Here is a 14429-nt window from a genome sequence, read left to right as displayed (position 1 = left end):
GAATGAATGGTTCTGCAGCTACTCATATGCCTGAAATTAGGAGTTTTGAGAGAATCTTTTACGACTCTGTTCTGAACAGAGAATCCAATTTGCTTATTCATATGGATTTTGTACATTAAGGAAAAAAGTTCTCATTATTTCACTGAGGAAAGCGGGATCTCCTAAAGAGAAGTTAGGCACTCTCTTTCATTTCTGAGCTTCAGCAGATGTCTAGATGGGCCCAAGAGAGATATTCTCTTTCTCTTGTTGTCCAGTAAAAATATACAACAGGAGCATACAAGTTGGGCGACGAATTTTACCAAACATACAAGGAGTCTATGTTAGAGGTTCATGTGCATTTACATATGAGAGCCTATATATATATGTAAAAAAAAGTTACGAAATTCTGAACCAGGTAAAGTGGACTATTGCTTTTCCCTTTCTGAGAGCAGTCAAGTGGCTGCTCTGATTCCTACTTGAACAATTTCCATGTACAGTCTTTCTGATAGGGTTTTAAAACATATCGCTTACCACATCATCTCTGTCTTCCCACTCAACCTCAGAAAGATCCACACTACTGTAGTTGGGCTTTCTTCGTTTCTTCCCTTCTTCATACTGGCATAAAAAAGGAATGAAATGTTTAGCACACCCTCTACAAAAATTTTGTAACAGAAGTGGTTTTTTGTTTTTTTTTTTTTTTTTTTTTAACTTGGATGTATGTTAATTTTATTCGGAAATACTACGCCTGAAAGAGTAGGCAGCTTAACTGATAGATAATGAACAACACTGCTGGAAAAATATACTCTGTGCACTAAAAAAATACTTCATACATGATTATTTGCGTGATCTGTTGCCATGATATGAAGCTGTTATGAAGGACACACAGAGAAGTCAAATTCAGCAGTTGTACCTTTTCAGCTCATATGGAACCCTACATGAGACCTTCCTCTTATAGTTTATGTTAAATGTCTCAAACTAACAATCTCAGCTGTACAGGAAGTTATATTTGCTATAATCTTATCAAGAAAATGTTTACACGTTTCTCTTTAAACAAGATAAGATGCAAGTCTTGGGAAGTGTGGTGTTAACATTTGCTGATACTACATTTTATCTACAACTTCATGGGAAAAAAGTAATATACTAATAATTTATAGGTTTTTTTTTTATCACTAGTCACTGTTACCCTGTAAATCTCACATTTTAAATAAACATTCTAGTGACAAATTGATTTGACACTAGGGAATTTATAATATAGGAAATTCTGCCCTCTGCTGAACATTCAAATGAGTGAGCCCACTAGCGTAATAAAAACCCTGATCAGTGGAAGAAGAAAAGTATTTAGGAAGGCCTGTGAACAGTTAAGAAAAAACATGACAATCTATTTGAAATGTTTAAAAATGGGAGCAGATCTGTGCAATATGAATAACGACCATTTATCTTTTATTATGCAAATAAGGGAGAGGATGACCACAAGTCTTTCCATGAGTTATGATGAGAGGTGCTGAGAACTGTGAGAATTACTCCAATTCTGCAACTCCTCAGAAACAGAACGATAGGATAGAGATTGCACCAGTGAGGTGAGTGTGGAACAATAGTGAGGAACAATAGGTGTCTGATTCTCCTCCCTCAGGGCAGGACCAACCATACCACCAATCAAAGCTTTAAGTGCTCAGTACTGTTTATCACTGGGGTCATTGCAGCAGGAACTTGCAGTCCTGGTCTGCACATCACAGAGAGGCCATAGAGACCTGGTCTCTGAGCATTTGAAAGGTTACTCCAATCCTGATACCTTCCTTTCTAAATTATTCTCATGTGAATCTCACCACTGATTTTGTAGGGTAGCAGTATTTAAAAACAAGCATGACAAAACTGCTGAATTGTAATCACAGGTTTTGAGATATTGGAACAACAGTAATATTTCTGCTAGTACAAAATTATTTCCCTCAAAAGAACTTGGAAACAGTTATTTTTACTGATCAGTCTTTTGGGAATCTATGCGGGATAAAATCCTGAGTCAATTCTCATTCTCATAAAAAAAATCTCATTCATAAAAAAATCCTCACTACTCTGTTGGTGCAACTCTCAGACTGACTTCTGACAGTTCATATGAATGTAACAGAAGAATAATTTCATGCATTTTTACTGCCCCTGCCCCTTTTACTACAAGTTTGCATTCTCAGAACAAGCAGGGTGTCCTCTTCTGGGCTGATGCTATTCAACAGATGGGATATTCAGAGATATAAAGATTTTCCCATTTCAGTCCATGTCCATATGCCAGATTGTGAATTCAAGCATCTCATGGCTGCAATTAATTCTTGCTCCACACTATGCTCTGATAGCTTATACAACTATACACAAGTACCGAAGTACAAAACTTGGAAGCCCCTATAGTTAAATCTCACAAGGATAAAAAGAAGAGGATAACATCTGCTTCATGAGCAGGACTTCATTTTGGTAACTTTCTATGCTTTGCAAACCTCTAATTGTGGCTGCAGCTATATCAATATTATCTTTAATCGTTACAAGAACTAACTATGCCTATTCTCTGTGGCTGCATCAATTAACCAAGCAAAGCTCTGGTCTTATTTATTTACACCAGCATAGGAATTGTGGAAGTAGAGATCCAAAATACTGAGAGCTGAAAAGTGTTACGTAGAAATTAACTGGGATCATTTGAGTAGAACAAATGTGAAACAACTCCTGTACTGTGTCCAATGTTTAATTACATCCTTACCCACAGATGTTGAAGGGCTTCTGGGTTATACTGCATTCTCAGACACATGTGCAAGTCCTTACTTATGACAATAGGAGTTGATCTTGTGTGTCTGACGGCAGAAGTGGGCTTCGAGTATATAATAAATTGTTTGTATCATATTGATTATGGGGGCTTTATTTATTTCAATTATATAGATTCCATATTGTGCATGCAAAAAGCAAAAACAAAATCCAAAAGCAACCAAATGAAGTGCTGCATAAAACATTCAAAGTTTTGCAGCAAAGCCAGAAATGGAAATATCCATGTCTCAAAAATTCAGATAAGGAGAAAGCAAGCCAAAATCCCAGTGCTTAAGCAAGCAGAAGACTCCATACACACTTGAATAAACTGAAAGTGCAGATCTTAAACCATATTTAGGACAGGAAGTAATAAAGTACTAAGAAGTCTAACCTCTCAAGCTGTTATTACACTTTAGGGGACTAGTGTTAATTCCTACACAGGAGTTCAATATGTGAAGAATATGTTTATGATATAGTTCAGGAAAGAATGGCAGCGAAAATAAAAATTCAATTTCCAGCAAGGACAGGATTTTGTTCTGGTAACAAAAATAGCAGTAATTTCTATATCTGGGTATCTTTACTTACATGTCTATTTTTTTGTGAAGATTACTCCTTACAGTAAATTTACATATTCATATGTAACTATGACCTAAAACATAAATGCAAGGAGATCAGATGTCAAGTATTTCATGCAACTACAATTCATTCTTCTCTAGTTTCATTCTACTTTTACTGCTAAACTAATTTCTCAGTAAAAGTTATTCATGGGCATAGAAGCAATTCACCAGCTTTTAAGAATGACATTCATCTATGCCATTTTCTTTGGTAGTATACTGAATCTAGCTTCACTTTTATCTCTGTCTGAGACTCCTGGGTGAAATATAAAATACTGATTGAAGACTGAAGCCAATCCCATTCGCAAGATTACTATAAAGCACTGAAACAAATTAGTAAGGAACCCATTGGGAAAGATAGAAACTAGGAGCTCTACCAAATTGCACTGATTTAAGTGCATGAGGAAAAGAGCTAGATTTAGACTGTGTGATGTTAATCTACTTAGGCCAATATAAATTGTGTGGTGATATTATAGAGTAGTTAAACCTTGAAAAATATGATAGCCAGTGAAATTTTTTAAATACCTGGACTGCAAATAAAGAATCTTTTAGTCTGCTCAGAATTCAGTGCTAGCTCCAATAGTCTTTTGTTTGTGGGAAGAACAGGGGAAACGATTTTATTTGGTAATCAGAATGAGCTTTATCTTACTGACTACCTTTTATTTCAGGCGTGGCCAAACTGTTACAGCACTGGGTCGTTCAAACAATGTGCAACATGTACAGTTTAAGGACTGAATCACATTTTTTCACCACCTCCCATACAACCATTTACATGTGCCATTCTTAAGCTCTTTGATATATATATACATTTTTAACACAAGCAGTCCCAAACCATCTGCACTAAATACAGCCACGTGTTTATTAAGTCAAAGTACAGCCATCTGATCACAGAAGGAGCAAGCTACATCTTAGCAGCTGCAAGCCTTGGGTCTAAGGTGATTGCAGTTTCTCAGAAATGCTCCATCTGGATAACTGGGAGGTATGAGAGTTGCTCTGACAGCATCAGGGCAACTTCACATTGCCTTAAAACATCACTAAACTTCAGTGAACTTGCCTAGCCCCATTCGTGGAATCATCTGGGAAAAAATATGATAGTGAGAAAGTATCTAATAAGACAACCAAAAGCTAAAATTGGTAAAGCAGTCATGGGTATCATGTCAGAAACTAAGTTGCTTGCTGTACAAAGGTCCTTTTAAAATATATAATTTTAAGTAACATTATGATTTCTTTAGGAAAAGAACTTCTCTTTCCAAAGGGAGACTTTCATGATAAGCCTATTATTTAAGTCATTAATCCTGAAGTTTCTAGGTTATGGTTGGCAGTGAAAAACAGTTATTTTGGACTCGTTTTTCATGCCAGATAGTAGTGAAAAACTGCCACACTATAAAATTTCCAGCAACACTGCACAGAAAAGCTGACAACAGGAGCCATATCATTCACTGGGGTAAAGAGAATAACACAACTTGAATTTTCCAGGAAGAGAAAAAGCAGGAGCAATCAAATGTACCACATACACAGAAGAACCTTCTAGCAAAATAAAAAAAAATAAAGATCTTGTGCCACATGTATTTCTCTATTTACAGCCATAACATATGTGTTTGCATTACAGATACTGCAGAAATGGTTGAATCGATGAAACAACATATGGAAATACATAGCAGGAGGTAAAAAGCAAGGGAACAGAAAATAGCTTTAAGTCACACATCTACAGACTGGACAAAGAGTACATTGGCTGAGCTTGCATTTTCAGGTGGATTGCAGTTGACTAGCAATGCAGCATGTATGCAATTTACTAAGCTGAAAGAAAAAAAAACAACCTCTCTATTTAGGATTTTATTTGCATTCTCAGGACCTTATCATTCAGGATTATGTAAAACTGGCAGCTGCTTATAATTATTTGGGGTTCGAGTAGAAATAATTAAAAACATCTGCCTTTATCTTAATACTACCAGACTTTAACCCATGAGCTCAGTTATACCTAACTTCAAAGCTGAAAGCAAAGTATAAAAGAAAGCTTCACATATTGCTAACAAATTTTCAGTGATTCATTTATATGTACAACCAGTTATTCAACAGCCTTCAAACCCTTAATTATCTTTTAAATATATGTAATTTTGCACTTCTAATTAGACAGCAATTTAATGCTCTCACAGGGATTCAGATGGGCTGTCTTTTTTAAAATGTAAACTCCAATAGGAATAATCATTGGCATTCAAGTGATTGAATTCTTCAGTTATTTAAATGAACGTGAGGCATTTACACTGTTCAAATCATTTAAATATTCTGCTGTCAGCTACAGCTGTAGAGTTTTATGGAGTCGCTGAATAAAGCAAGGGTAAGTGTAGGTTATCTTACGTTCCAGGCGGGACTCCCCAGAGAGAAATGAGATTTGCTGCTTATGAAAGGCTAACACTGCTTAAGTGGGGCATTAATGTTTCCCCTGAGACTCACGTTTCTCTGTTTTTCTATATTAGGAGAAACAAATTTTCCCAGAATTTACAGCTACAAAAGACTTAATATTGGTCTAGCGATCTTTAAATACACCCAAGTCCTTCAGCTAAATGCAATATATCATGATAGTCAACAAGTTTTAAATGGCAAATTATTCAGGCAGCTAAACTGCCAATGTATTCCATTGAAGGCATTACAATATATTCAGGGGCTTTGATTTCTACTTGTAACGTTCCCAATTAATACTGATCAGAAGCAAATAAAGATGTGCACCATTTTAAAGAAAACAATTCGTCAATTGGTTTACAGTGATAAAAAGTGCATTCACATACAGCCATTCGAAAACTGTCACTACTTGTCTTCCAGATCTTATACTCGTTAGGAATATCTGCCTTAGTTTCCTTGGGGGGACAGAAAGCTTTAATTTCAATTCAGAAACATTATAAAATCCTCAGCCATCACTGATGTTATTGGGTTAGGGAAAGGGATATCATAATCGACTCATGTAATTGGTAAAGCAGTCCTCATTTTACTTTTATAAAAATAATGGTAGAATGTGAATAAAATAAGCAATTTGATTCTGTAACAGATACATTTCTTTAAACGTACATTTTCTTTAGTCAGGAACCCAAGCTTCTTGGCTGGGAACTCTGAGCATTCTACCTTAAATGAACCTGATAATTACTGAAAATGAAATTCCTCTTTATTCCCTGAACAGAAATAGAACTCCTACTGCCAGCTCCGAATCACTAAATCTGCAGACTTCACAAAAGCTACTAGCAGTCCTGCTATTCTTTGTTGAAAACCACACAAATATTACGATGGTGGAGCAAAAGTAAAAGCCCTTACAACGAGATCAGATTCACAAAGGTATCCCTCTGTGATTCCGGCAGGCGATGCTCATTCAGTGGCATTCTTTAACTTCCCGGTAACTCCACCATGCCTTCATCAGAGAGCATTTTCCTCCAGCACCTCCATTTAACAAAATGCAGTGACAGCTTTGTAAGGACCAATCAGCCACAACAAACACAGCAGTTGTTTTTAAGTATATGTAAAAAGTCTGCAGCATCTGTTTGTTATCCTTCCTTTGCCTTCAATGCACTCATTTCATTGACAATCTGTAACATGACAAATTTTGCATCTTAACTGCTAATGGAGTACCACTGTGTGAGCAAAATATCAAAAAAATAGGCAATGAAAGCTGGCATAACAGTTACAGAAAAAAAGTGTCCTCGTGCACATTTAAAGCATGTGCAGGGACCTTTCCAAACCAAGTCACTGTCTTCAAAACCTCAGAAATTCACTCTTAAACTCCCAAAGAATTCTTTTCTTTCCTTGAGAAAAATTCATCATTTTAAGTAGAAAATCTCTATTTGTATTGATTTAAAGAAGATTTAAAGAATTATCTCCTGGAAAACAATTAAGAACACCTCTCTCCACCACCACCACTACTCTCTGTAGAAAATAATGACTTGTTACATTTTGATATGGCATTATTGGCTTTTGTTTTTGAAAAAACATGACCTTCAACTATAGTTTCTGGAATTACCATGAAAAAGAGGGAAGGAGAAGAAGAAAAAAAGGACTTGTCAGTTTTGAAACTAAACACGAAATGAAAAATAACGTTAAAAAAAGTAAAAACTAAACTTACTCAACTGTTCTGCAATTAAAAACAAAATTAAAAATGACAGTAATAAGAAAGAGCTTTGAGATAGAGCAGCACGGGGACAAGGGCAGTTTTCAGCGCTTTCCCGACCCCAAGCCGCAGCCCGAAGTCGCTCAAGCCGCCCCGCCGGGCGGTGCTGGGGCGCCACCTCATGGCCGCTGCCCGGCAGCGCAGCGGGGCAGCCCCGCCGGAGGAGAGAGATGGCGGCACGGGGAGGGCAAAGCAGCGGCAGCCCGGTGGGGAGGCGGCTCGGAAGGTCGTCGGGAGCCGTTGGGAAGGCGGGGTGGCGCAGGTTGAGGGGTGATAGGGAAGAGAAGGGCAGAAAAAGGGGTAAGAAAGCATGTTTCTATGCAAATGAAGCATAAGGGTAAAGTGCGTTCGATCGTAGAACAAGAAAGACCTCACAGGGTTGTTTTTTGTTTTGTTCTGTTTTGCTTTTTTTGTTTTGTTTTAGGAATTTCCATGGATACCTTATTCCCTACTTATCATGACCCTAGCTATCAGGCTCCCAGCACAGGAAAGAGCTGTTTGGAACAGCCTTCTATGATGCAGCGATGACATGATTGGACAAAGGGTTACTGATGTTGTCTTCCTGGACTTGTGCAAAGCCTTTATCATGGTCCCATTACATCCTTATCTCTAGGAGAGGCCACCCTTCAAATCCGTATATTTGCTGTATAAGGAATTGGTTGAATAAGTACTGTGCCCATAACACAAGAAAGACAAAGAGCAGTTGGAATGGGTCTAGTGGAAGGCCATGAAAATGATCAAAGGGCTGGAGCACCTCTCCTATACAGAAAGGCTGACGGAGTTGGGCTTGTTTAGGTTGAAGAAGAGTCCTGAGTGTCCTCATTGCAGCCTTCCAGTACTTGAAGGGAGCTTATAAGCAGGGTGGGGACTGAATTTTTACACTGCCTCATAGTGTCAGGATGAGGGAAAATGGCCTTAAAGTAAAAGGAGAGGAAATTTAGGAACCTAACATCTAGCCTAAGCCATTCTGTGATTCCATGATCTAACGAGTTGTTTGTCAAGACTCATCTCTCTAGTAATGGCTTTGAGAGAAGACTGCAACTGAAATTCCTTTTCTGTTCTCCCATGGCAATAGCTGCTCTTGAAAACTTCCAGCACTGACTTGGAAGACTACAACTGTCACCATCCTTTACAACTATGTTACTCTTGGAAAGTACTTTCCACCTCAACCTCCAAAATGCGATTAGTCCCATCATCTGATCATGTCTCTGCAACCGTGCATCCTATCTGAAAGCCAATTTTATTTTAAAAAGATAATAAACAAACAAACAAACAAACAAAAAACCACACATACACACACCAAAGAAACAGCAGAAGAAACAGGAGAAATAGGAGAGGAAATGGCCAAGAAAAACACGTTAAAACAAACCAGCAGAATAATCAGCAAAGAAATGTAGCTAGTTTAGAGATTAAATATAGTGGTTAGTCTAAGATGAAAAACTTGTCCAACAGGAAACAGTCTTCCCCAGTGAGTGTCTCCTATCTTGTTCGTCAGCTCAGTGCCCCATACGACAATTTCTTAAGAAGAAGCATGTCAGCTTCAGACCTAGCAGATGCAGCCACTGGGGTTAGCTGTTCAGCAGTCTAGCAATGTTCTAGCTTTATATCATCATAGGAAAATATATCGGCATGTAAGCTTGGATGAAGTCAGTAATTTACGTACTTGAACATAAACTCCAACCCATTCAAAATGATTTTATGTACATGGGTCCTCCTATTTAATTCCATGGAAACTACACCAGATACAAAGAACACAGTAATGCTATTTTTTTCTCACTATTCTCAGCTACAAAACACTGTTTTTTAACATAGTCACCACCATAAGCTATGCATTTTCACCAGCATGAAACGAGAGCCTGCATGCTGTTATCAAAAAGATCTGCACCAGCAAAGATGACCCACTGTCACAGTAACCACTGCTAAGATGCACCACCTGCTGCCTCACTGTGCTCACATCCACTCTGGTCTCCACAAATTTTCAGCCAGCATTGATGAATGATCAGTGGGTGCTTTTTTTTCCTGCATGGAAGAATTCAGTGACACACCTTTGCTTCATACGCACTTCCACATCAGATGCCATTTTGTCAGACTGCCCCCTATGCTGCCATCTGTCACATGGCAACAAAACATAATGGTGTTGGTGGGAAGGTTCAACCCTTACTGCCATCCCACCAACATCCACCTCTGATATAGTGGGCCAACATCATAAAACAGGAGACATTACTTTCAGAGCAGCCCTTGTATCTTGGGATAGCTCTTTTGTCAGCTATCCAGTTCTATTTTTATTTGCCTATTTTCACAAACTTATTGTCACAACATTCATGGAGTGTTTTGCCAGTGTTACAATGGTATTAGGATTTGTCCTGAAATATTAATCTAAGGGCTCAGGCCAGCAATCACTTCACTCTCAAAAACTCCACTGAAGTAAAAAAAAAGACTCCCATTATACACTACTGACAGAACACAGAGGTAAAAATGAGTCTTCCAAAAAATAAAATGAACAGACCATGAATATATATCACAATGACTTCCCTAAAGTTGACAGCTTATGGGCGACTGCCCAATGCTCTGATTTTGTAAAGAGAGACTCTTGTATAAGGTAATGAAATAAGTGCCTTCAAGACGTATGCTGGGGCTAGGGATAGTAACAGAAAACCAACTTCTGCCTCATAAAAACATGCCACCACAGCAGAAATAAGGAAATCAGACAGCAGTCTTTGTCAGTATAATTGAAACTATCCACTGTTCCTGGATTTTATTACCTTCTGTATATTAAAATCTACAAAGAATATATGCTATTATTTTTGGAACAATCCTTGAAGTAAGTTGCCAGAAGAAAAAAGCACAATATAGCAATTGCGTGTTGTCTAATTCTTGTAAGGTAAATAGGGAAATTTCGAATACATATACCTAGAGATTTGCAAATATAGGCTGCTAGATGTATCTATCATACCTGAAGGTTTCAAAAAGCCTTTACATTTTTAGAAATCAAGATAAGGTCATGATTTTAATACTATGAAAACTGAGGAATGTTATAAAAACAAAAAAAAAAAACAAAACAACCAATCAAAAAACCCCAATGCCTTTGTATCTACTTTAGAATGCTACTTTAAAATGGGATTCACCACCCAATGAGGAAAAATCCATCAACAAAAACCAACCAACGAGCCAAAAACTCTATGAATACTTTTAATGCATGCAGAGATTAGAAAAAAAATTGTGAGTGTAGTGGTGGCCAATCATGAAGTAAAACCAATCTCATCACATTTTCCTTTGTAACAGCTACAAAACTTTGGAGACAACTTCTCTGTGCAGTAGTATTTCATACAGAGAGAAAGGTTCGTATGAAAAGCTTATGCAATAGCAAAACAGCATCTATTTCATCATTTTAATCGCTGAGGACAATTAGCATCATTAGGTTAAAAAAATTTCAAGTAACAAGAATGTTAGCAATACATACAGAATGTTAGTACAGTCACATCTCATCTAGTTCATGTGCCCTTAAAATTGCTCTTTTAAGCAATTCTTAGCTTACGTATTTGATACAGCTGCGTGTGAGCTAAAAGTAAAATTATACTACAGCCACCTGACATGGGTAAGGCAAAAAGCAGTGAAGATGCAGCAGAAGAAACTTGAAGGTGTGCTAAAAATCTCTGTATATAATCCATGTGCTCTAATGAGGTTTGTGCAGCCTTTACTGCTGCTTCTGCTCAGCTGTAGTTACCAAATAGAGCTCAGCAGTCAAGAAAGCAAAGAATATGGAAGAAAGGACAAAAAAGAGGTCAGAAAGATAGAGAGAATACATCAACACTGTGTAGAAAAGCAAGTACAGAAAAATATTACAGGAATACTTAAAATACTGGATGTTTATTATGGTGAGGTGTTTCAATGAGATATCCATTACAAATCATTACACAACGTAAGAAATGGAAAAGAAAAGATAAATTAGGAGCTTCTGCTTTCCATGTTCGTGAAAACTACTTCTAATGAAATTTAAAACCGGAATTAAAAATAAAACCTCTGCATAAAAGAGTTACAATATGGAAAAATCATTACTAAGAGAAGTTACGCTGACTGCAAAAATGAGTATGTTAGTATGGATAACAGAAGTATCCATTCTAACAGGCCTTAATGTTTAAAAATGAGAACCAAATGTTTCTGAGCAGAAGCCTATCTGAAGCTAAAGAGTTATGCTAACTACTGTGAGACTTTCCTACATCCTCTTACTCAGTTCCTGCATCTTCCTCAGGAGCAATCTCATGCTGGACGCTGCTGGTAATTGGATTCAGAAGATTCTGTTAGTATATGCTTGAGATGTGTGCACTGTCTTGTAGAGACAAAATGCATTAAGAGAGGAAATGCTTAGGGATTGATTCAGAGCTTGCTATCTTCCTTAAGAGTAAACTGCTTCTACTGAGGCTGGAAGTTTTTTTATTCCCTAGCCATTATATATTTGGATGGCAGAGGCCCTGTTCCCCATAGAGCAATAGGATAAAAGTTCATCTTTACTGGAAATCATCTGTAGGGAACATGAAGGTAAGAAAATATTTCAGCAAAAAATAGTCACTGAAGCATGCTATTTTAACTGACTGGTTCTGACAGTGGGTTAATTTTCAGCAGTCATTTATGAGAATTATGTTGCTTATTGGTCAGTAATTTGACATATCCTAAGCACATACTGTCTTCCTTTCCATGTCTGTGAGAAATTCTACCAGCACCATGAGCAATATTCTTGATTGAAGAAAAATTATGACACATATGGCATCCATGTGTACACAGAAGTGGAATCATTAATACCAATGCTTTACTAAGAGTTGATAGTGATGGAACACTTGCACGTGCTGTTACTAAACAATGATGCAATCAAGAATGTACCAGTTCTCATGGGTGTTAGGCTTATAAACATTTGCGTAACAGGCACTTCTATTTTTCTTACCGTGATTAATGCAAAGACAATGATAAGGGTAACTAAAGGCAGAATTTTCTGCTATTTCTCTTTTAGTATGAATATCCCTAGTGCCCTTATTTTGCTTAAAAGTATGCTTTGTTGAAATTTCTGTACACATATTAAATTAGCTTTAACACTTTAGCATGGCAAAAAAGGGTTATTACACAGCAATAGAGCACTCTGGCATTCCATTTCAATGTAAAATGAATGTAATTACAGCAATTTTTGGCTTTGCCATTTTGCAGCAACAGAGATCTGCATCCCTTACAGAAACTAGTATATTTATTTTCCATGATGTTTTCTATGCTAATCTTTGTTTCCAGAGGTAAATTATCAAGCATTACAAAGTGCTATAAAGCATTATAAAGTACATCATCTGATGCTTCTTTAAAAAAAAGAATATATTCTTCACATTAAAAGATAAACAAGTGTAATGTATATATTCAAATAAAATAAATTGGTAAATAGTATTCTTACCAAAGGCCTAAGTTCTGGATGAGTCAAAATATATCCATTGTTTGTAATTGCAAAAGCATATCCATGAATACCTAACTGTAAGAGTAAATGAGAAAGAAATACTAATTAGCATGGCCTACAGTGAATTCTTAAACAAAAAGCAGGCAAACATTCAGTTATCCAGGGCTTAAAGATGATATTCACAACAGTACCCACATAGTATTTCACTATAATATATGCAGAGCTCTGATCCCTGACATTTTTGCAAATGAGAACCTGCCGTTGTGATGAATTCAGCATATAGCACAACTTTAAAATGTCACAAACATATTTTGTTATCTAGGACACTCGCTTCTATGTACCTTGGAGTGAATTAGATATATACGCATACACAGCACATCCCATACAACGTGTATCAAATCAAAGGTATGCTGACACCTTCACACATTCCCTGGAGCAGCTAGGTTTGGTTTGCCTCGTTTGTTCAAGTGATGTTGTAAAAGAAGCACTCAAATCAATGATACTGGAAGTACAGTTACACTGATCAAGCAGTGACCTGCCATAGATGATATTTACATTTAGCTCTCTGTTAATTCAGATTCATTGGGAGACACAGAAGAAGGCATGGACCTATAAGAAATTAATCTAATTTACATGTTTGTACCAAGTGGAATTATGGGACATTATACGAGAGCAATGAAATGCTTTATGAAGCCTAACGGGATACATAATCAAATTTAACACTGAACTTATTTAAATAATGCTACTACTCTTTTAACAATACGTCCATTACACAGCTGAGTGCACCTACCGAGTGCCCAAATATACCTGCAAATCATTCACGTGGTCATTCGAACATCCCTTCTTAGCATAACTGTGATGCTAATATAGTATCTTTCTGCAGCTTCAGTGTGTAACTGCTTTCTGCCATGCTGAGGGCATGCTTGCTATGCATCCTCACTCAGTGCTTTCCAATTGTGAAGCCAAATAATATGACATTCCATAGAGCTGTGAAACTGCTCAACGTGAATGTGATTCAGTTTCAATAGCCATATCTTTATGTAAGCATCTTGATTTGTTGAGGTATCAAAACAAAACAAAGGAAAACCTACAACCCAGAAGTATTTTGCTTTGGCGTTTGTTCCATGTTTCTCCCTGCTAACAAACAAACTTTTGAAAACATAATATTTCCCTTGTTCCCTGTGAACGATCTGGTTGAGCAAAGAGAAAACTGTCTTTATTCAGCCATATGCCTTACTAAGATGTTTAAATTCAATTCAAGCTTTCTTTTTTATTTCCTCATACTTTACTCCATTCTTAAATGCTTTGCTGAAGTGGATCCTCGGGACTTTGTCTGGCATGAAGCAATGTGAGAAAGGTTGACAAGCTAGAATCATTTCTAAGAGATAAATAGGACAGCAACTCTATGGGCTTCTGTAATTTTCTGGGAATATATAACGGAGTATTACATTATGGCAAGGTCATAGAGAAAACATGCCAGGTAGATTTA

General features: G+C 37.1%; 1 protein-coding gene across 1 annotated transcript in view; it reads right to left on the bottom strand.

Moving 5' to 3' along the window:
• Nucleotides 1-14429, bottom strand: part of CACNA2D3 (calcium voltage-gated channel auxiliary subunit alpha2delta 3) — a gene marked incomplete at both ends in the record, with an annotated part of 393832 nt that overhangs the window by 93614 nt on the left and 285789 nt on the right. Inside the window, 2 exons of the mRNA XM_079540355.1 lie at nt 511-594; nt 12941-13015. Of these exons, the coding sequence (XP_079396481.1) occupies nt 511-594; nt 12941-13015 (159 nt within the window). The remainder of the gene's footprint in view (nt 1-510; nt 595-12940; nt 13016-14429) is intronic.

This window comes from Tetrao urogallus (assembly GCF_951394365.1).
Source record: "Tetrao urogallus genome assembly, chromosome: 10".
Classification (NCBI taxonomy): domain Eukaryota; kingdom Metazoa; phylum Chordata; class Aves; order Galliformes; family Phasianidae; genus Tetrao; species Tetrao urogallus.
The sequence above is the reverse complement of the archived record's forward strand: the minus strand, read 5'-3'. Positions and strand labels throughout refer to the sequence as shown.